The sequence below is a fragment of the Enoplosus armatus genome, chromosome 18 (assembly GCF_043641665.1).
Source record: "Enoplosus armatus isolate fEnoArm2 chromosome 18, fEnoArm2.hap1, whole genome shotgun sequence".
Classification (NCBI taxonomy): domain Eukaryota; kingdom Metazoa; phylum Chordata; class Actinopteri; order Centrarchiformes; family Enoplosidae; genus Enoplosus; species Enoplosus armatus.
In genome coordinates, this window is record NC_092197.1 from 3,460,277 (window position 1) to 3,483,758 (window position 23,482).

General features: G+C 40.3%; 1 protein-coding gene across 1 annotated transcript; it reads left to right on the top strand.

Moving 5' to 3' along the window:
- The first annotated feature begins 991 nt into the window (after window positions 1–991).
- LOC139301629 (uncharacterized) lies at window positions 992–22,806 on the top strand. The gene is given in 24 exon segments (XM_070925069.1): window positions 992–1,174; window positions 1,579–1,704; window positions 2,726–2,813; window positions 2,928–2,997; window positions 3,082–3,185; window positions 3,284–3,379; window positions 3,471–3,542; window positions 4,206–4,286; window positions 4,454–4,565; window positions 4,951–5,067; window positions 5,609–5,705; window positions 5,873–5,977; window positions 6,119–6,233; window positions 12,223–12,312; window positions 12,666–12,875; window positions 13,418–13,543; window positions 18,663–18,761; window positions 18,997–19,158; window positions 19,296–19,370; window positions 19,859–19,933; window positions 20,506–21,078; window positions 21,459–21,636; window positions 21,793–21,941; window positions 22,588–22,806. Coding segments are annotated over 24 exon segments (3,228 nt in total). The 5' UTR covers window positions 992–1,085.
- The last annotated feature ends 676 nt before the right edge of the window (window positions 22,807–23,482 follow it).

Sequence of the window (23,482 nt, forward strand, 5' to 3'; positions counted from 1 at the left end):
GCACAAAATATCTGCTTTTCAATATAAGACATTAAAATCAGTTAATAAAGATGTTTTTTCTTGATATAATCTCTGAAAGAAATGAAAAAGATAGTTGGATACTTCATATTTCATCTGATTGAAGGCCATAAGGACGCCATCCTCTGCTGCACCAATCTTTATTCATCTTTTTTCAGACTTTTCTCAAATGTTTGCCTTTGAAATATTGGATAATTTGATCAGTTATTTAAATAAAACCATCAAGTTTAGAGGGGAAAGTCCCATCAACAACCCATAAACATCTGAGACATGACAAGTCTGTTTTATAAACTGATCATATATTGCGTCTTAATTTGAAAAGTAACTACAGCTGTCAAATAATGTCTCCATAAAGTCTAATCTTGACCGATAAATAATACATCAGAATTTATTAGTTGATTATATTTTGTATTGTTAATGCGAATCCGCAAAGTAACTCGCAACCAAAGTTATTAAATAGATGTAGTGGAGTAGAAGAAGCAGAAAATGGAAATACTTAAGTAAAGTACAAGTACCTCAAGGCCGTACTTAAGTATATCTGAATACTCCCTCCAGCTCTGTTGTCACCTGAGATTAAGACTCACCTGGAAGTAAAGACCTGGACTCTGCTGCCTCCTGCTGGACATCTCTCTCAAATACACTCTACTAAAGTTTTCTGTCTCCACAAAGTTTTACACTTGCAGGAAGTTGACTAACAACAATAAGAGTGTCAGCTGCTCGAAGCTTGTGGCACTTCTTTTTCAAAGGTTTTACGCAAAGTTCAACTTTTAATAGTTGTTTGACAGTTGCTTTTGTTTAATTAAAGGGGGAGGACGTGTCTCTGTTTATCACAAGGTTCAAACTTCGCGAGGCCCAGCAGCAGTCGGCTTCTCTCCTGTTGTTCCTGATGTTGTTCCCTGCTGCTCCCTCCCCCTTTCCCGGCTCCTCCTCTGTCGGGCTTCTCGGTCCATCGAGCGATCCTCCCAAACTTTCCGTGCCGGGGCTTCCTGAAGCTTCTGTATCTTATGCGGCGAGAGGGCGACAGATGGAACCGATGGGGGAGACGCGTTAGATATGATCCATAAAATATGGTACTGACGACCGAGCAGGCCGACCGACCTCTGACCCCGTTATCCGCACCGGAGCAAGTTTTCAGCAGGGACTCCCGAGGGAATCGGTCGACGTAAGTCTGGATAAGATGGAGAGGAAAGGCCCTGTTGTCTTTCTAACTGAACCGGGGCGGATTCAGACCTCATGCATTGAGGTTATTTCGCATGCACGTCCTGTGTTTTGAATTAAAACGCTGTGCTGACTTTTAATGGGTGCATGTGACGCGCAGCCTACGTGGCACGGAATAATAGCAGATAGGGTTCATTTGCATTCAAACATCCAGAATGACAAAACTTTTACGTCCTCGTTATGCGCGATAGCTGATGGTCTTCTTACTTGCAGAGGTGGTGTGTTCAGGTGGAGCCCGCCTCCTGCACAGTCAGTGTGTTATGACAGGTTTGACAGTGTCGTGCATGAAGGTGACTGATGTGCAGGAAACAGAGAGGATAGTGTCTTGTGTAACGTGTCCAGGTCCGAGGTGGAGAATGGACCAGAGGGGAGACAGAGGAGGCTCGGACGGTCCCCTGCAGACCTCCAGCTGTGCCTGGTCCCAGAGTCAGAGACCTCAGAGAGCAGGAAGAAACCAGCGGGCACGAGGTGAAGAAGGTTATATTGATAATAAACCTCACATAACCACTACAGCCGAAAGAATTAGTCCACACTTTTGTGGTTTAAGACATTTTTCAGGCAAAAAAAGCCCGAACTCTCCTGTTCCAACTTCTGCTTTTCTCTCTTATATCACTATACATCGAATATATTTGCACGTTTTTGAGTTTTGGACAAAAACTTCACTTTGGTCTCTGAGAAACTTGCAATAGGCTTTTTTAAAACTATTTTCTAACAAACTGAAAATAATTGCTAGATTTTTATTAATTTTATTTGATCCTTTATTCAAGAGTAAAAAAAAGTAAATATGTGCAGTTTAAGGATGGACAGACAAGTAGAATAATAGAACATACACACAAAAGCACAGACTTTTAAATTAAATTGATTTAAATTAATCTGTAATGAAAATAATCTTAGTTGAAGCCCTAAAAACTGCTAACTCTAAATGTGCTGATGTGCTAAGACAACTGGAGTTAATGTAGATTCAGTGATTATAACTACATAAACTTTCTAGTGTTTGGATTCGTATCAACTTGGTCATTTCTCACATAAAAATGTGTCAGAAATGGAAATATATGTTCTTCTTCAGTGGTATATTAAAAGCTAGAATTATTACTGAGTAACACCCTGAAAAAATCCAAAGAATATAAGATAATTATTTTCTTGAAAATTAAATCACTTCATAGCCTAAACTGGAGTCATTTCACTAAAGTTTAACTGTAACTACAACACTGTTATTCCACCTAACTACTGTATACCTGCATGACCAAAGGGCTGTTTACAGATTTTGCTGTTGCTGTGTAAACAGCCCTTATGTAACCCCAGCTGACACCATGCGTTATTTGATTAATAATACATTCTGTGTGGATCAGTAGAAGTGAGCATACAAATCATGTTTCATCATGAGTTTAAATGCTGTAACTGTAACAGCTGCCAAATCGTACCTGTCCTCTCCTCAGGTGTTTCCTTGCTACTTCACTGTAAACGTAAACACTGAGCTCTTATTTGTCAGATTGAAACCTGCGGAGCATCTTTCACCGTTGCCGAGTCCAAGTGAGTGTGAAACGAAGTTTGAGAGGAAGAAATCTCAGCCCAGCCACGTAAGGACACAGTCTGATTTAACAATTTCCACCAGACTTAGTTCAAATTTTACACGTTTTTTTTTTTTTTTTTTTGCAGTTACTTAACAAAAGAAGAATGTGTGCTCTTTTCAGTTATCAAAGACGAATGCCCAGTATCATAAGTTATTCAAGGAGGTCAGCAAAGATGAGTTACTCAAACAAAGTAAGTGTCAGATTCTCTTTTCACATGAACGCGAAGACATGTTAGATTGTTAATCTACATGTGGAGGACTGTTTGTGCCAACAGGTTACACTTGTGCCCTGCAGAGAGACATTTTATATCAGGGCAAAATGTTTGTCTCTGATAACTGGATCTGTTTCCACTCCAAAGTCTTTGGCAGAGATACCAAGGTATGATGTTGTAACTATAGTAAAGGAATCATTTGAGTGTAGTGCCCGTTCCTGTTTTATTGCTGAATAACGACATGTTGGTACACTCTCTTCTCCAGATTTCAATCCCAGTGGTGTCTGTGACATTTATCAAAAAAACAAAAACTGCATTATTAGTGCCAAACGCCCTCGTGATTGAAACTACAAGTTATCCGGTAAGAAGACTGTCGACACAATCTGTTTTTTTGTTGTTGTTGTTTTTTTTTTACATAAACATGAACTTGATTCTAAATGACTGTTTTCCAGCATGTGTTTGTGTCCTTCCTCTCTCGAAACACCACCTACAAACTTCTGAGGTCTATCTGCGTTCACTTGGAGGTAACTAACATCTTCTATAAAGCACTTATTTTGGTCCTAATTGAATTCAGTGGTTTCTTATTTAACATTTTCATTGTAGTGTGAACATCTGGGGAGAATGAGAGTAGGTCTGAAACATTTGCAGGTTCCAGCTCTGCAAACATTGTATTTTAATCTTTTGGTTGGACAGAAAATGCAGTTTAAAGATGTCACCTTTGGCTCTAGGAAATTGTGATGGGCTATTTTGCAGTGTTTTACAATCTAAACAATAACACGTTAGCCATAAAGATGAGTAGATTGATACCACTCTCATGTTAGCTTAGCTCAGCATAAAGACTGGAAACAGGGGCAAACAGCTAGCCTGGTTTTGTCCAAAGTCACATACACCCTCTAAAAATCCACCGTACGCGACCTGCCCAATGGCAAACAGACAAAAATAGCAGCTAGCTGGTGAACATAGTGGAGCATTTAGACTGAATATTAGAGATACAGTCACCAAGTGGCCAGAAACACGACCAAATGAATGCTAATGTTGCTACACGTTAGCCTCAACAGCCTCACAAGGTGATAATATTTCAGTGTTGTGTTTATAGCTTGTTCTGTTGCTGTGAAGTTGCAAAAGAAACTATTAATACTGCTTTAAAATATTTACTTCTACATACTGTGTGTACTCTGTCGTTTCAGGTGGATAAGACTTGCAGCAGCCCCATTATTTCTTCCTGTGAAAACAGCTTCAGAGTGAAATGCCCATCGTCGCTTCCTCTGGTCAGTCAGGCGTCAGGGTGTATTTATTGTACATGAAGAGTTTTTTTTTTTTTTTTTATATTTTCCATTGTGATAACAGATCTCATAGAAATGCCTTGTTCTCATGTTATACAATATCCACTCAGTATGTGGTGTCCATTGTATATTTTCCTGTACGTGCACTGCAGGACTTTTCTGGAGGCTTCTCTGACCTAGATGGGGTTGTGCAAAAGAAACGTCAGGAGATGATGGAGAGCAGCAGCTCCGGGTCTCAAACTCCAGATTATGACAAAATAACTGGTGTGTGCTCCATCCTCATCCCTCTATGTATACTTTTGCTCTTTGCAGGGCTACTATATACTTTCTCTAATCTACTGTGCGCACTTTGTAGAGTTTTTTTCTTCTCTCCGAATGTGCTTATGGTGTCAGATGTCACTGTGTCCCAGACAGTCTTCAGTTTGCAAATAGCGTAGATCGAGTTAAGCCAAGTGAAATTTGAGCCATTGAGGCTTTGCTTTTTGTTATAGCGAAGAGAGTTGGCTTGAAAACTGATGAATGACATCTTCAGCTTATTGTTTATGTCAGCCAGCTTTACACGTTTCCCTGTCAGGATGTTTGTGATTCTGTTAATAATATTTACCTTCAGGCAGCCGGAGTCACTGGTTCTCTCTGTTTGCTTGAGCAGACTTCGCCGGCCTCCCGGACACATTTCTGAGTTCAGTGAAGAGTGGAGAGGTTTCAGTCCACGCAGACGTTCACCTCCAGACTCCGAGCCAAAAACACGGAGCTGCCCTTAAGAACGGTAGTTTAACACTGGATCTCTTAGAGTAAAAAGAAGCTTTGTTGATACTTCTGTAGTTTTCAATGGAAATATCTGTTTCAAACCGAGGGTAATTCTCGTTAGTTGCTTTCTTGCTAAGAGATACACGAGAAAATTGACACCACTCTCATGTCTGTGCAGTAAAAAGACGGTTAGCTTAGCTTAGCATAACCACTAGAAACTGGCGGAAACAGCCACCCTGACTCTGTCCAAAGGTATGAAACCACAACATGTTGTTTTTACACTTTACAGATGAAATAAACCAGATATAACATGTTAATTAGTGAGCTTTTGATGAGCTCGTACGCAGATTTTGTTACCCTCAAACAGAGCCAGGTTTGCTAGTTTCCCTCTTTCCAGTCTTAATGCTAAGCTAAGCTAACTGTCTCCTGGCTCCTGCTTAATTTTTACCGTACAGACATGAGGGTGGTATCAGCTCATTTATTTGTCTCCAAAAAAGTAAAACTTGTACGACTACTAACATCTACCACGTCAGTGTTTCTCATTTTGCTTTTCCTTGAAGGGTCTTCTAAACCAACCCGGGGCGTCTCAAAGACACACAAAGACAAATCCTCACAGCCCATGTCGCTAAACGCCATCCTCCTCATCTATTTGCTTTTGTGAGTATCCTTTCATTATGTGGAACACGAGAAGCCAGAGCACTCTGACAAGACAATTGTTAGATTTCTCTGACGAGTTCGTTTCCATTAATTGGGCGTGTTGGCGATTGTTGTGGGTGAGGTTGTGTATTTGAATGTCTGTCACTGTGTTTTGTGTGTCTTCACAGAGTTAGTGTTCTTGTCCTGTCCTCCTGTTACATGGCTTTCAAGATTGTGGCTCTCGAGCATCGTTTGAACTCCTTGGTGTCCATGGGGGAACACATTAATAATGAGTATGATGCTCTTTTCCTGATAATCATTTACGTAGTGTTGGTGTCACAGTTACCAAATTACGAACAAATGATCTCCAAATGCACTCATACTGTTTTATTTCATTACATTATTTGGTTAATTTAGCGCAAATCTTGTTGCAGAAATGCTGTGAGCCACAGGTCCCAGGATGGAGTGAATGCTGAGATCTATGGAGAACTGTCTACCAACTTGTTAAAGCTAGAAAAGGTTTGTTTACTATGTTACAGTGAAGGAATAGTTCAACATTTTGGGAAATACGCTTATTTGCTGTCTTGCCGATAGTTACATTGGAAGTTTGATACCACTCTCACCACTATCTGTACGAGGAAGCTGTGTCCAAAGATTACAAAATCAACCCCCCAGCACGTCTGAAGCTCAATCGATCTATTTTGTCTCATCTGTATAAAAACCAAAGTACATTTAGTTTTTTGTACAAATGAATCCTTAAATACATGGATGTTTCTCTTAAGCACTCCTATTTGCTCAAAACTGAAGAATGGTCCCTGCTTGGACGGCATCGTCATGTCCGGAGCTCATGTCGTCGGCTTTATCACTGAGCACAAAAACAAATTCCTCGTCGTCAGTAGCCTCGGCCACGCCTTTAATTTCCATCCAATATCAAAGAAGGTTCTTGCTCTGCGCTGCACCTGACACCAAGGTGCTGAAGCATCATGTTACTGTGACAGATAAGCAAATATAAACAAAACCTCTTTATCATTGTGCCTGTATTTAGTCATAGCAACAGTGAGACAATAGTGCCACCAAGGATAGGCAAGCTTATTTGTGTAGCACCTCTCTACAACAAGGCAATTCAAAGTGCTTTATATAAGACAGCAAGGCATTAAGAAAATATATAAAAGGAACACAAGTCCATATAAAAAAGACACAATAGGATTTTATGGTCCCAAGTTTAACTTAAAAAATAAAAAAATTAAATGCAGTGGCAAATAAAGATGTTTCAGCCCTGATTTAAAGGAACTGAGAGTTGGAGAAGACCTCGAGTTTTCTGGCAGTTTGGTCCAGAAATGCGGTGCATAAAAACTGAATCTGGGGACAGTAAGTAGACCTGATCCCAGACCATCTGAGAGGTCCAGACGCTTCATAACGAAGCAGCAGATCAGACATGTATATTGTGGTTCCCAACCTTTTTCTTAGGGGACCCTATTTTACAAGTATATACTGGTGACCCCCACTGCCCCCCACCCACATACAATTACAGAAAATGGGGAAAAGTAGCCTGCTTCTTATATAATATATATAATATATGTATAATATAATATATAATAATTTATATATTTCATGGTCATTGTATAAAAACAACGTTTAAATAACAGCACAGAACAATTAACTGTACAATTAACCTAAATGTTGGACTTAATACCTGCAGGAAGTTTGTGAAAAACTAGCAATTTGTATACATTTCTATTGCCTTCGGATATTGCAGTGTATCAGAAGACGATTTTTCCTTGTATTTTAGGAACACAATTCTACGTCCGTATTAAGATTTTCTTTTAATTTTGCTATCATACATACAGCAGCCTGGCTTTATCATAAATAGATAAAGATATAAACTTCTAAAATAACCCCTAAATTTAGTTGTCTTCTTCACAGAAATGAATTAAATGTATATATATATATATATATAAAATCTTACACCCTTAAAGTGTTTTCATAACCTCCCATGGAACTTTGGCGACCTATGATGGGGGGCGGGATGCCCAGGTTGGGAACCAGGAGGCCAGTGTAAAGATCTGAGAACTGGACTAATGTGGTCTCTCTCTCCTGGTCTTAGTGAAGACTCTCAATCAGCTGCAGCTGTCTGATTGACTTTTTAGAGAGACCTGTTAAGACAGCATTACGGTAGTCGAGCCCACTGGAGGAGTTGTTCTAAATCCTGCTGAGACATAAGTCCTTTTAATTCTTGATATGTTCTTAGGGTGTTGTAGGAGGATTTTGTAATTGACTTAATGTTGATGTTAAAGGTTAGGTCTGAGTTGTGTGACTATACTGATATACAACATTTCTGGCCTGGTTTGAGGTGTTTAACGCTGTCTTTTTGGCACGTCCAATCATTGAATGCACCTCCTCAGTGTTTGTATTGGACCATAGTCACCTGGTTTTATATAAATCTGTGTGTCATCTGCATAATTACAATAAGATATTTTGTTGTTTTCCATAATCTGAGCTAGTGGGAGCATGTAGATGTTGAACAGAAGAGGCCCCAGAATGAAGCCTTGGGGGACTCCACATGACATTTTCATACGCTCAGATGTGTAATTACCAGTTGACACAAAGTAGTCCCTGCCCTTCAGATAGGATTCAAACCAGTTTAGCACTGTGCCAGAAAGTCCAACCCATTTTCAGCTGATGAAGGGGGGCACTCTACGAGGCAGTAGGCCCACGCCCAATAGGAGAAAGAAGAGGCATATTGAGGATAGTAAGTGGGGCAAGGACCCTGTCTTTCCGAAGCATCTTATCTCCAGATTTGTTTGGTGTTTTAAGATGCGGCAGTGCAGCTTAGTGGCATCCATTAAAATCCCCTCCAATTCCTTAATCTTTGATCTTACTTTCTTTGAGATGTCTCTAAGAGAGGAGACTGATGAGGCAAACTTTAGTTGACCTTGCTGGCCTTATCAGTCTCATCAGGAGACAGCTGTTCTCTCTTTTTGACGTCTTTGTTATCAGCGAGGTTGGCGTTAACACAATGTGCTTGTTTGGGATGGAGGCAGACGACGTAGCCGGTTTATTTAACATCAGCGTTAAATAACTGATCCATGAGCTGGTTGTGATGATTTGTCTCCATGGTGACTGCTCTGAGTCCAGGTCGATGGGTGTCACAACCAAAAATGGTCCGTCAGCACACAGATACGCGTCCCCAGAACAGATCGAAGTTATCAATATAATTGATCCCTTTCAGTCCGCAGGTTTTGCTGAGCCATGAGTTCAGTGATAACAGTCTGCTGAACCTGTTGATCCCTCTGTTGACTCTTGGCAGTGGTTCACTAGCAAGCTGTTTATTTATCAGTTGAGGAATTTTCTTTTTTTTTATGTCAGACCATAGTATCTAGGAAGCAGTATGTTTTAATTTCTCCCACAACCAGAGTCCAACCAAGAAAGTAAATAAGCATATTTCCCAAAATGTGGAACTGTTCTTTGACTAATGCGGCATCTCCAGTGCTTTTTGATATTGTTTTTAATATGGTTTTGCTGTGCATGTTTTCAGATGTTTTCATTTTTTAAAATCCTAGATTCAAAGAAACCTGCAGAAGCTACTTGAAGAGACTTAAAAGAAGACGGTTGTCTGTCCGGACAGAAGCTTTACCTTTTTATAAGAAATGTTGGTTTATCACTGAAGATCAGCAGCGAACAGCTTTGGTAATAGTGTTGTTGCCAAAGCAAGGAAAGCTCAGACAGGAAGCTTTCTCAAATATGTGTGAACTTTAACTTAAATTGTGCAATATAAGCTTCTTTCCCCTTTCCTCTCAGGACTCTTTCTGAACAAAATAATCGTGCTGGAGGGTAAACTGAAGCAGCGTAGTCCGTGTGCGAGTGTTAGTGAAGAGAAAGTTTAAGCATTTATGGAGTATTTATCTGAGAGCTTTTATTTTGCATTTCACAATAGTGGGATTTTTAAAGGTCCAAAGGTCTTATTTCAATGTTTTCAAAACATTTCTTAAAAGGTCAACTTGTGCTGTTCATATGTTCTTTTTTTCTTGTTAGAATTAAATTGCCAATTAATAATATTTATGTCATGTATATAAATCACTCTGCTAGTTTGTACAATATATTTTTAGGCAACTTCCATTTATAGTGTGTGGTATCTAAAGATAGAAATAGGGCTGTCAGGGTAACATGAGTAGTGAAAACATATGAGTTTAATAGTTTAATGAGGTATTTTTATTGTGAAATGAGGTCTAATATAAATTAATAACCATATAAATTACAGGTTTATTTGCTTATAGGATTGAGGAGCTTCTCAACTGATGATAATTTAGACGTTTGTCCTGTTTTACTCATGTTTTTACTTTAATCTGCGTCAGAAAACATTTCCACTGACACTTTGATTTTGTTGCTGTCGAGTGTTTGTTGTTAAACACATTTCAGGAGCAGGGGAACGGGATGAGCTTGAGTCTTCAACTGTGGTGGTTTGATGAACCCTCGTATTGACATGTAGATCACAGACTGTGCCTTTAACTGTTGTGTGTGTCACAGTCCTGAAATAAATGTCTCTCATAGAGCAGTGTCTTCTGAAGACCATGAATACATTTATGTAAACAGCTCTCAGAAAACTGTGACGTAATCGAATCACACATGATTACACAGGTGGGTTATAATATCTTGAATGAATCTTAAATTGTCAGTGGTGGAAGAAATTAATTAAAAATAGCATACTTTATTACAAGTCCTGCATTTGGAATATTTCTTAAGTAAAAGTACATATAATCAGAAAAATGTACCTTAAGTATCAAAAGTATCATATTATTGATATAACTATAAGCAGCATTTTGATGTTGTAGCTGGTCTATTTAGAGCTGATTCTAACTTGTTTGGTAGTTTAATCAACAAAAAAATCATCAAAATCATTTTCAATTCAGGACTTTTACATGTAATGGAGTATTTTTACAGAGTAGTACTGCTACTTTTACTTCAGTAAAGCATCTGAATCAGGGCTGTGTGTAGGTTTTCGGGGGGCCCTATGCAACCGCATAGTCAGCATATAGCAAGAAACGGCCCTGATCTGAATCCTTCATCCTCCACTAGTGTGTGTGCAGAGCATTTAATATGCAAAGTAAACTAAAGCTGTCAAATACTGTCAAAGTAAATGCAGTGGAGTGGAAGTATAAAGTTGATTGAAATTAAAATACTCAAGTGAAGTACAAATACCTCAAGATTTTACTGAAGAGTAAATGTACTCCATCACTTCTCTTCTTCAGCTTCCAAGCATGAACATGGTCTGTGGTCTGGTTCAGTCTTTCTTCTCTGTCTGGTCCTCTTCACTCCCACTCTCTGGTGACTCATTCTCATTTTTTATTTATTTATTCTTTTTGCAGCCCCTGATTTTTTCTTTCTGTGTCATTTGTGAAAATATTTGCGTGCTGGTTTCAAGTCCGAGTACACGGGATGGACACAATAACCTGCACATCAGTAAAATAAGAACCTAATCCAGCACAAAAGCCCGACTTTGAGGGGTGTAAAAATAGTACGTATAATGGAGGACAAGGTGCAGGTATATTGTGAAGATGGCTTAAGTGAACTATAAAAGGTTAGTAAATAATTTATTAACAATTAATAAAGCACATTTAAAACACATAAACACTCAGGGGCTTAAAGTACATTTACTCAAGATACTGTTATTATTTGAGTACTCCCACTTTATACTACTTTATACTTCTACTCTTTCAGAGGCAAATATCATTTATATTTATATTTTATTTATTTAATTATATTACTCTGAAATGGGACATTCTGCATTATGAGTACTTTTACTTTTAGTACTTTTGGTATATTTTGATGCTGATACGTGTTTACTTTTACTCAAGTAAAAGTTTGAATGCATGACTTTTACTGGTGACAGTATTTATACCCTGTGGTATTACTACTTTTGCTCAAGTAAAAGTTGTAATGAGTACTTCTTCCACCACTGTAAACACTTTATAAAGGCCTCATTGCACCCTGTATATATAACTATATACATTTACATAAATAAGTATATATAAATATATTAGTACATGTAATACAAATGCACTTATAGAGCATGTCATCTGGTTTATTGTGCTCTCCCCACACAGCAGCCCGCCCACTCTTGAATTTTGAACCAATGACATGCACGCCTCCACATCTCGTCTGCCTATCAACCCGCGCTCAGCCCCCTGCATGACGTAACACCCAGTCTGAAAGTGCAATGGCGATATTGGACAATAACAGCCGTCGCTTTTGGGGGACCACATCTATATTATGTGGCTAACGTTGAAGAAAACACCTCGAGTCGGCTGCAAAACCACACACTACATCGGCAAACTGCGCGCGCGACGACCTGCGACCCGGAAAGGTGATTTCACAGCCTCTGCACGCGATGACAGTTTAGACTAAAACGCAGGTAAGTGCAAACTCTAGTGATTGCGACAGCATTTGCAAAAAGCCATTCCAGTAAATGGTCTCTTGCAGCCAGGAAGCTTCAGATTTCAAAGGGGCGTGGCGGCGCGCTGGGTACCACTTCTGACTAAAGGATGCTGATAGCTTAGCAACAGCGAGAAGGAAAAGGGAAAGGAAGCAGAGGAGAGACAAAGGATGTGCGATTTGTCAGCATCGTTACTGGGTAGGCTGAGCTGAGCGTGTGTTGTTTGTGGCTAGAGGAAAAAAAAAAGAAGCCCGGCGATCATCATCAGTTTGTGCCAAGTCCACCACAAGGAGCCATGAATGCAGACTCGAAATGTAAACAAAGGGTGTGGGCCTTTCAGCTGGCCTGTGGTGCTCTGCCACAGAGAGGAACCATTACTGGTGCTCATTAGAGGAGGAGAAGATCTCTACACACATGATAGATGGCTGACGGCATGTTTAAATATCCACCGCAGCTCTTCTCTTAACTGTTGCATCAAAATGAAGTCATTCCTTCGTCATGTGTGTCTTGTTTCTTCTTCTTCTTCTTCTTCTTCTTCTTCTTCTCCCAAGGTGTGACGTGTGAACAGACACCATGGCCACACAGGAACCGTCCCCTCCCTCGTCCATGGAGAGCAACAAGCCCGGCTTCCCCAAGAAGATCCTGGGCAACAAGCTGGAGGACAAACACCTGTGCAACTGCTGCCACAATATACTCAGACGACCGTTTCAAGCCCAGTGTGGACATCGCTTCTGTTCCTACTGCTTCAACAGGACTGTGAGGTGAGGAACCGCGTGGCCAAGAGGCCGCCGGGTGTATCTGCAGTAGTGGAAGAAGTACTCAGATCTACCACAGGGTATAATAAATACTCTGCTGCAAGTAAAAGTCATGCATTTGGAAATTTACTTGAGTAAAAGTACAGAAGTATCAGCATCAAAAATACTCAATGTGCAGAATAATACGGTATATATTATATTATTATCACTTCAATGATGCAGCTAGTAAAGGTGGGGCTAATATATATTAACTGCTAACCGCTGAGTAGCTTAATTTATGATGATACGTGATTATTTATTTGTTGACTATATTTTGTGTTAATCTAAGTAACTAAAGCTGTCAAATAAATGTAGTGGAGTAAAAACTGCAATATTTGCCTCTCGCATGCAGTAGACGTATGAAAATTAAGTAGCAGAAAATGGAAATACTCCAAGTAAAGTACAAGTAACTCATTTGTACTTAAGTGCAGAACTTGAGTAAATGTTCTTACTTACTTTCCTCCACTGGGTATGTCATGTTTGCATGTTTTGGATTTGCAGTATATCAGCATGTAATGTTGTTTTATTCCAGTAACGGACCCCAGAAATGCAATGCCTGCATTAAAGAGGATATTTTTGAGGACCCTACGTCGATTTTGAAACAAGGATGTGTGAGTATTAATGCATTTTATCCTGTTAAGAAACAAGGTTTTCCTGATTCGATTATGCCCATCATTCATACCACAGCAGCTCCAGTAGTATTTTTATTAAAGCACTCACAATTAGGGCTTCTCTTCCCCATTAATCATAGTATTATTCATAGTATTTACAGTATATGTTTAATATACTTATTACACTAACCTGTACTAAGTAGCCTTCAGGGTCTAAAAGTACCCAGCATTACATAGTCTCAGTTTCATTGTGACTAGTTTTAACCAGTCTCAGTTCCATTTTGACCAGCTCTAACCAGTCTCAGTTTCATTTTTAACTGGTTCTAACCAGTCTCAGTTTCATTTTTAACCAGTTCTCACCAGTCTCCGTTTCATTTGACCAGTTTTAATCAGCCTCAGTTTCATATGACCAGTTTTAACAAGTCTCAGTTTAATTTTTAACCAGTTCTAACCAGTCTCAGTTTCATATGACCAGTTCTCACCAGTCTCAGCTTCATTTGACCAGTTCTAACCAGTCTCAGTTTCATTTGACTAGTTTTTAACCAGTCTCACTTTCATTTTAACCAGTTCTAACCAGTCTCAGTTTTATTTTGACCAGTTCTAGCCAGTCTCAGTTTAATTTTAACCAGTTCTTACCAGTCTCAGTTTCATTTTAACCAGTTCTAACTTTCATTTTGACCAGTTCTCACCAGTCTCACTTTCATTTTGACCAGTCTCACTTTCATTTTGACCAGTTCTCACCAGTCTCACTTTCATTTTGACCAGTTCTCACCAGTCTCGATTAATTTTAACCAGTCTCACTTTCATTTTGACCAGTCTCACTTTCATTTTGACCAGCTCTCATTAGTCTCACTTTCATTTTGACCAGTTTAACCAGTCTCAGTTTCATTTTGACCAGTCTCAGTTTCATTTTGACCAGCTCTCATTAGTCTCAGTTTCATTTTGACCAGTTCTAACCAGTCTCAGTTTCATTTTGACCAGTCTCAGTTTCATTTTGACCAGCTCTCATTAGTCTCACTTTCATTTTGACCAGTTCTAACCAGTCTCACTTTCATTTTGACCAGTCTCACTTTCATTTTGACCAGTTCTCACCAGTCTCGATTCATTTTGACCAGTCTCAGTTTCATTTTGATCAGTTCTAACCAGTCTCACTTTCACTTTGACCAGTTCTAACCAGTCTCACTTTCATTTTGACCAGTCTCACTTTCATTTTGACCAGTTTAACCAGTCTCGGTTTCATTTTGACCAGTCTCAGTTTTATTTTGACCAGTTCTAACCAGTCTCAGTTTTATTTTGACCAGTTCTAACCAGTCTCACTTTCATTTTGACCAGTTTAACCAGTCTCGGTTTCATTTTGAGCAGTCTCAGTTTTATTTTGACCAGTTCTAACCAGTCTCAGTTTTATTTTGACCAGTTATAGCCAGTCTCAGTTTCATTTTAACCAGTTCTTACCAGTCTCACTTTCATTTTGACCAGTCTCACTTTCATTTTGACCAGTTCTCACCAGTCTCACTTTCATTTTGACCAGTTTCACTTTCATTTTGACCAGTTCTCACCAGTCTCACTTTCATTTTGACCAGTTTAAACAGTCTCACTTTCATTTTGACCAGCTCTCATTAGTCTCAGTTTCAGTTTGACCAGTTTAACCAGTCTCGATTCATTTTGACCAGTCTCAGTTTCATTTTGACCAGTTCTAACCAGTCTCACTTTCATTTTGACCAGTTCTAACCAGTCTCACTTTCATTTTGACCAGTCTCACTTTCATTTTGACCAGTCTCAGTTTCATTTTGACCAGCTCTCATTAGTCTCAGTTTCATTTTGACCAGTTCTAACCAGTCTCACTTTCATTTTGACCAGTTTAACCAGTCTCAGTTTCATTTTGACCAGCTCTCATCAGTCTCAGTTTCATTTTGACCAGTTCTAACCAGTCTCAGTTTCATTTTGACCAGTTTAACCAGTCTCGGTTTCATTTTGACCAGTCTCAGTTTTATTTTGACCAGTTCTAACCAGTCTCACTTTCATTTTGACTAGTTCTAACCAGTGTCACTTTCATTTTGACCAGTCTGACTTTCATTTTGACCAGTCTCATTAGTCTCAGTTTCATTTTGACCAGTCTCACTTTCATTTTGACCAGTCTCACTTTCATTTTGACCAGCTCTCATTAGTCTCAGTTTCATTTTGACCAGTTCTAACCAGTCTCACTTTCATTTTGACCAGTCTCACTTTCATTTTGACCAGCTCTCATTAGTCTCAGTTTCATTTTGACCAGTTCTAACCAGTCTCAGTTCCATTTTGACCAGTTCTAACCAGTCTCACTTTCATTTTGACCAGTTCTCACCAGTCTCACTTTCATTTTGACCAGTCTCACTTTCATTTTGACCAGCTCTCATTAGTCTCAGTTTCATTTTGACCAGTTCTAACCAGTCTCAGTTTCATTTTGACCAGTTCTAACCAGTCTCAGTTCCATTTTGACCAGTTCTAACCAGTCTCACTTTCATTTTGACCAGTCTCACTTTCATTTTGACCAGTCTCACTTTCATTTTGACCAGCTCTCATTAGTCTCAGTTTCATTTTGACAAGTTCTAACCAGTCTCAGTTCCATTTTGACCAGTTCTAACCAGTCTCACTTTCATTTTGACCAGTTCTCACCAGTCTCACTTTCATTTTGACCAGTCTCAGTTTCATTTTGACCAGCTCTCATTAATCTCAGTTTCATTTTGACCAGTTTAACCAGTCTCGGTTTCATTTTGACCAGTCTCAGTTTTATTTTGACCAGTTCTAACCAGTCTCAGTTTTATTTTGACCAGTTCTAACCAGTCTCAGTTTCATTTTAACCAGTTCTCACCAGTCTCAGTTTTATTTTGACCAGTTCTCACCAGTCTCAATTTCATTTTGACCAGTCTCACTTTCATTTTGACCAGTTCTAACCAGTCTCAGTTCCATTTTGACCAATTCTAACCAGTCTCACTTTCATTTTTGACCAGTCTCACTTTCATTTTGACCAGTCTCATTAGTCTCAGTTTCATTTTGACCAGTTCTAACCAGTCTCACTTTCATTTTGACCAGTCTCACTTTCATTTTGACCAGTCTCACTTTCATTTTGACCAGCTCTCATTAGTCTCAGTTTCATTTTGACAAGTTCTAACCAGTCTCAGTTCCATTTTGACCAGTTCTCACCAGTCTCACTTTCATTTTGACCAGTCTCACTTTCATTTTGACCAGCTCTCATTAGTCTCGGTTTCATTTTGACCAGTCTCAGTTTTATTTTGACCAGTTCTAACCAGTCTCACTTTCATTTTGACCAGTCTCATTAGTCTCAGTTTCATTTTGACCAGCTCTCATTAGTCTCAGTTTCATTTTGACCAGTTTAACCAGTCTCGGTTTCATTTTGACCAGTCTCAGTTTTATTTTGACCAGTTCTAACCAGTCTCAGTTTTATTTTGACCAGTTCTAACCAGTCTCACTTTCATTTTGACCAGTCTCATTAGTCTCAGTTTCATTTTGACCAGTTCTAACCAGTCTCACTTTCATTTTGACCAGTCTCACTTTCATTTTGACCAGCGCTCATTAGTCTCAGTTTCATTTTGACCAGCTCTCATTAGTCTCAGTTTCATTTTGACCAGTTCTAACCAGTCTCAGTTTCATTTTGACCAGTTCTAACCAGTCTCACTTTCATTTTGACCAGTCTCAGTTTCATTTTGACCAGTTCTAACCAGTCTCACTTTCATTTTGACCAGTTTAACCAGTCTCACTTTCATTTTGACCAGCTCTCATTAGTTTCAGTTTCATTTTGACCAGTTCTAACCAGTCTCAGTTTCATTTTGACCAGTTTAACCAGTCTCGGTTTCATTTTGACCAGTTCTAACCAGTCTCAGTTTTATTTTGACCAGTTCTAACCAGTCTCAGTTTCATTTTAACCAGTTCTCACCAGTCTCAGTTTTATTTTGACCAGTTCTCACCAGTCTCAATTTCATTTTCACCAGTCTCACTTTCATTTTGACCAGTTCTAACCAGTCTCACTTTCATTCTAACCAGTTCTCACCAGTCTCACTTTCATTTTCACCAGTCTCACTTTCATTTTGACCAGTTCTCACCAGTCTCACTTTCATTTTGACCAGTCTCACTTTCATTTTGACCAGTTCTAACCAGTCTCAGTTTCATTCTCACCAGTCTCACCAGTCTCAATTTCATTTTGACCAGCCTCACTTTCATTTTGACCAGTTCTCACCAGCCTCACTTTCATTTTGACCAGTTCTCACCAGCCTCACTTTCATTTTGACCAGTTCTCACCAGTCTCACTTTCATTTTGACCAGTTCTAACCAGTCTCAGTTTCATTTTGACCAGTTCTCACCAGTCTCACTTTCATTTTGCTGTCTCTACGCAGTATAACAGGCATAGATGTGCTATGAAAAGATTGTCTGTTTCTATATATAATAATTCCAGCGTCCCAGTCCCACTTATGATGGGAACTTTGTCAGCATTAAACTGAACATCAGGCGTATGAATGATGCTAAAACTTATTTAACCTTCACCTCATATACATAAACACATTTTACCATTGTCATACAATGGTTCTTAACCGAGGGGTCGGGCCCATCCAAAGGGTCACACGATAAATCTGAGCGGTCGTGAGATGATGCATGGGAGCGGAAATGAGAAATAACAAAGTTCTGCTTCACAAATCTCCCTTTGGCTTGATTTCTTGCTATTACCACAATTTTCTCTACAAACGTACAAACTGGACAAGACATTTCTTTCATTCCTTGTAATAATGGATGAGACTGAACTCGCCTGTCCCGCTGCAAACCTACATTTACGGCTCACTGACCCGCAGCCATAGTTTTGGCTTTGAGGGCTTGTTCAGACTAGAAGTGAAAAAAAAAAGCTGCCTCATGAGTTATTTGTGAGCAGACCTGCAGGAAAAATGTTGCTGTTCATGATTCATGCTTCTTCTCAATGCACTCCAAAAAACATGTGTAAACTTGAACAGTATGTGGTCATTCACCCTGACAAGGAAAATAAAAATAAACAAATACATATATGTAGATAGGGCACTGTTGAATACACAGATTTCCCCAACATAAATAATCAATATAATGAGACCGCAACAGCAAATCCTTTTGTTTTCTCTTGTTTTTTCAGGCGTTTCCTGACAACGCAGTTCGAAGGGAAGTCGAACACCTTTCAGCTGTTTGTATCAATGAAAACTGCACTTGGACAGGCACTATTAAAGACTACGAGGTGAGGTGACCTTTGACCTACTTCCATGGTTTATTTTTTTGCTTTACATCTTTGTTTGATACATAGGTGGGTAATTTTGTTTTTACCAAAAATGTGCTGTTGTGCCTGATATCTATATATCATTTTCTCCATTCTGTTAGCTTAGCTTGCCTAGCTGTATATATATATATATATATATATATATATATATATATATAAGGAGGTTGCTGTACTGTAAAGATTCTACTTTTTACAGATGAACCACGAAGGGAAGTGTGAGTTCATGATCATCCCCTGCCCCTCCTGTAAGGAACGAATTCGCTTCAACGAACAGGAGCGCCATAATGAGCGAGAGTGCCCGGAGAGAACGCTCAACTGCAAGTACTGCAAGGAGCCATTTCACTTCAAAAATATCAAGGTTAGACATGATTTATTTAGACCTGCTAAGATGCACCGGCTTGTGTGGGCTGGTGCAGCACATCACAGCAGTTCTTAGTGTGTCTGTAAAAGAAACACTGTCGTTTCTTTTTTTTTTTCTTTTCTGTTTTTTTCCAGGCACATGATGAGATCTGTCCCAAGTACCCGATGATCTGTGAAGGCTGTGCCAAGAAGAAAATACCCAGAGAAAAGGTAAATCTGTAAACAACGTACTGTTGCAAAGTCACGTGTAGTTACTAATCTCCAGTTTGTGCCTCAAGTCACAGAGCTGAGTATTTGTTTTTCCAGGGAAACACACGTACTGCTACTTGGAAATCCCAGAAGGATGTTTAACAAAAAAAAACCTGTTTCCCAAGATGTGATTCTATTTCCTATCCAGGTAGCCAGAAATGACATATGTCCTTGTTATAAAGGTGGTATTTTTGTATGAAAATATAACAGAAAGTAACCTCAATAAAACGTTTGGGCTACCATCTTTGTTTGGATTAGAAAAAACATTTTGGTCAGAAGAATCTTTCATGATTCTGTAAATATCTTCTAAAGATCGGCAGGTGTATATTTTTGAGAACTAAAGCTGAGCTCTGTGAACTCTAATGTAATGACAATACATGAGAGGCACACCGCGGCTGGTCGCCCCTTTGCTAAATTTGCTAATAATACTTAATACTTTGTTTTTTCAGTATGTGGACCATATTAAGTTCTGCAGCAAATTCAGAACGCCGTGTCGATTTCATGTCGTGGGATGTGATATGTCTGTAAGTAGCCTGATTGTATTCACAATAATTACTTTTATATATTCACGCACACTTTCATATTAGGGTCTGTGGGATTATTATCAAAGGGGGAAGTCAGCAAAGAGGGAGGGTTGTCTGGAAAGGGTCCTTTTCTCATCCCAGATTAATTCTTCATTTGTGAAATTTATTGTCCAAAACATATAAAAAAAAAAAGATCAAATAGTTACATCAAAAAGATGGCTTTCGTTTTGGTATTTCACGGATGTGTAATGGTAGAAATGCCTCTAACAGATCTGCCCATGCGACATCTGTGACATATCAGGCTGTAGCATCATGTGATCTAATTCCAGTCCATCAGAAGCCAATGTGTAACTCGCTCTGTGGCTGTAATGACTTTTTACTTAGCAGCAGTGTAGCTGGAATATTTACCATTTTGTTATGCTTGACGTGAATATATTATTTTGAGATATGTGTTGCATTTCTTCCGGTCCAGTAGTAGTAGTAGTGGAGTCCAGAGTATGGTCCAGAGAAAGATTCCCCACCCCAATCATTTTCATACAGCTGATCATGATCATGCACGTATTTATTTGTAGGTGGAAAAGGAAAAGATCCATGACCATGAGCGTGCCTACGCCTACGAGCACCTCAATCTGCTGTTGCACTACATTATGGGCATGAAAGTGAGCATGGAGGGCCTGCAGCCCCAGGGACTGGAACTAGCCGGACACAAACTGGTGGAACTCCAACAGTCCCTCAGGGAGCTCGAGGCCAGAGTCTCCCAGCTTAGCACCACCTCCTCTGGGCCTCCCGTGCAGGGAGCCGCCGCCGCCGCCTCCTCCTCATCCTCCAGCTCCGGTCCCCCTGGTCCACCCGCCTCAGCTCCTCTCCCTCCGCCGCCCACTCTGGCTCCCACTCTGTCTGTGTCTACTTCCTTCACACCCCTGCCCAGCTCGGTGGGTGCGGCGCTGGAGCTCCAACTCCACAGCGAGAAGACCAAGGTGGTGGAGCTGGGTCGCAGGTGTACGGAGCTTGAAGTTAAAGCCGGCACGTTTGAGAATGTGGTGTGTGTCCTGAACAGAGAGGTGGAGAGGTTTGCCACCACCATGGAAGCCAGCAACCGCCAGCACAAGCTGGACCAGGATAAGATCGAGGCTCTGAGTAATAAGGTGGGACTGGAATCAAACCGAACCATAACTGAATCTGAACACACGGACGTGATACACATATTTTGTGTGACTTACACTCTAGAGGAAATCATAAACGTCCATAAATCTGCTTAGAAAGCATAGCTCTTTATAACACGCTCTTTATAACCCCAGAACTTGCCTAAGAATCATCACATTTTTAAGTTTTCCTCAGTATCAAAGTAATCCAGTGATAGTTATCTGTGCATCCATGGATATATTGAAAAGAAGAACTGTTAATAGCTAATTCGGCATACTTTTAATGGTTCCAATTTGCCAAAATGTAAACAAATACTGTCTAAAAACATGAATGAAGAAATCTGTGATCTTGCTACAGTGTCAGTGTGTGTCTTGTTTCCCAGGTGCGACAGCTGGAGAGGACGGTGGGGCTGAAGGACCTAACAGTTGCTGAGATGGAGGGCCGGCTGAGGGAAATGTCTGCCACTACCTTTGATGGCGTCTTTGTCTGGAGGATCTCCGATTTCGCCAAAAAGAGACAGGATGCCATCGCAGGTCGAGCCCCTGCCATGTTTTCACCAGGTAACGTTGTCCATTATTACAGATCAGAGGTCTTCATGGGTCCAAAATTATGGACCTAATCCAAACCAGAAGTGAATATTCATTGACCCGGGTTACTAGAAACCAAGTTAACCCCTTTAGACGTCTATCTAAAGCTGAATCTCCCTTTTCTTTCAGCCTTCTACACCAGTAAGTACGGCTATAAGATGTGTCTGCGGATCTACCTGAATGGAGATGGGACAGGGCGTGGCAGCCACTTGTCCCTGTTCTTTGTGGTGATGAGGGGACTGAGTGACGCTCTGCTCAAATGGCCTTTCAACCAGAAGGTAAAAGACCTACAGACAAAGGGGGGTATTCACTTAGAGTCAAAGAGTTTCTGCCCCTTTCTTAGAGCCTGAACAGTCAAATTGCGTTTGTCCTGTCATTTACTGAAGGAGCACACCAAGGTTTTGTGCCAGTAACTTGTGTGTTTGGTCTCATGCGGTATGTATTTTAAGGCGGCAAATTAAAGATGCATCATGAAGTTACTTCTGCTCAGAACCACAACACGAGATAAAAGTGCAGCAGTGCATCAACCTACCAACTAAACTAACTAAATGCTCATATCCAGTGCAATGTGACTGAAGCAGCCAGTAATACGCATCAAGAAGGCCTTCATTTTATCTTATATATACAGAATATATAACACAGAGAGGCCTGCGCTGGTTGTGGCGTGTTAAAGGTATCAGTGAGACATGAAATACAGTTCAGGAAGTCCAGTTTGAAGATGTTTAAAGGCGTAACAGACGATTTCTAATCAGACAGGATTTTACAACTGAGGTAAACCGTAGAAACACAGCATTCATGTTATAATAATCTACCAGGAACTGGCCAACGCAGCGCCTTGCATGACCTCGCACGGCCAAAGTCGGTCTCAGTAAATAGTTTTCAACAGTAGACAAACATAATCTCTCTCATCGGTCTGACTTGCAGGTGACTCTGATGCTGCTGGACCAGAGCAACAGGGAGCACATCATCGACGCCTTTCGACCCGACGTCACCTCTTCCTCCTTCCAGAGACCCGTGAGCGAGATGAACATCGCCAGCGGCTGTCCGCTCTTCTGCCCGCTCTCCAAGCTCGATGCCAAGAACTCGTACATCCGCGACGACACCATCTTCATCAAGGCGATCGTGGACCTCACTGGCCTCTAGACGGCACGGCTGGGTGGTTTAAAGTTTGGCAAAACAGGCAGCTCTTTGACCATTAAGGCTTCATTTTGGCTGAATCGTGGTCCCCGTAGGGCTCTGTTCAGGCATCTTACTGTCCCCTGCAGCTATAGGGAGACACACATGCTTGCAACTGTATGCTGCATGTGGCTGCAGTTTGCTTCGTCCAGACGGCGCCGGCATCGTCATATCTGGTGGTGTCTCTCTGTGCGAGAACCGCCGTCATTGCTGTACATTTTGGGTGCAAAACCTTCTTTGTTTTTGACATCTCGACACCGCTCCCATGGTGATAAAGTGTCACTTCAGTTGCACATAACGTTTTCAGTTGAAAGGACACACAGAAGGAAGCACCAGGGCAGCACCGTGGTCAGTGCAGTGTTGATAGAAGCAGAGATGTCAAAGTGAACAGTTACGATGGAGTGAAAAGAGTGAATAGCATCTCCTTCTTTTTTTTTTTCTTTTTTTACATAAATCTCCTACGTTTGAAGACGTGGGATGTCACAGACGTTGCAGACTGTGTTAGAACAGGATTGTAGATTGCAGATAGTTGATGTGATCATTCTGGTGTCAGTGTAGAAAGCTGGCTTATAATAGAGTTAGAGCATGGCTTGATGCAGTTTTTGCTTTTTCTTGCAGATTGTGGATATTGTGAGCTTCTCAA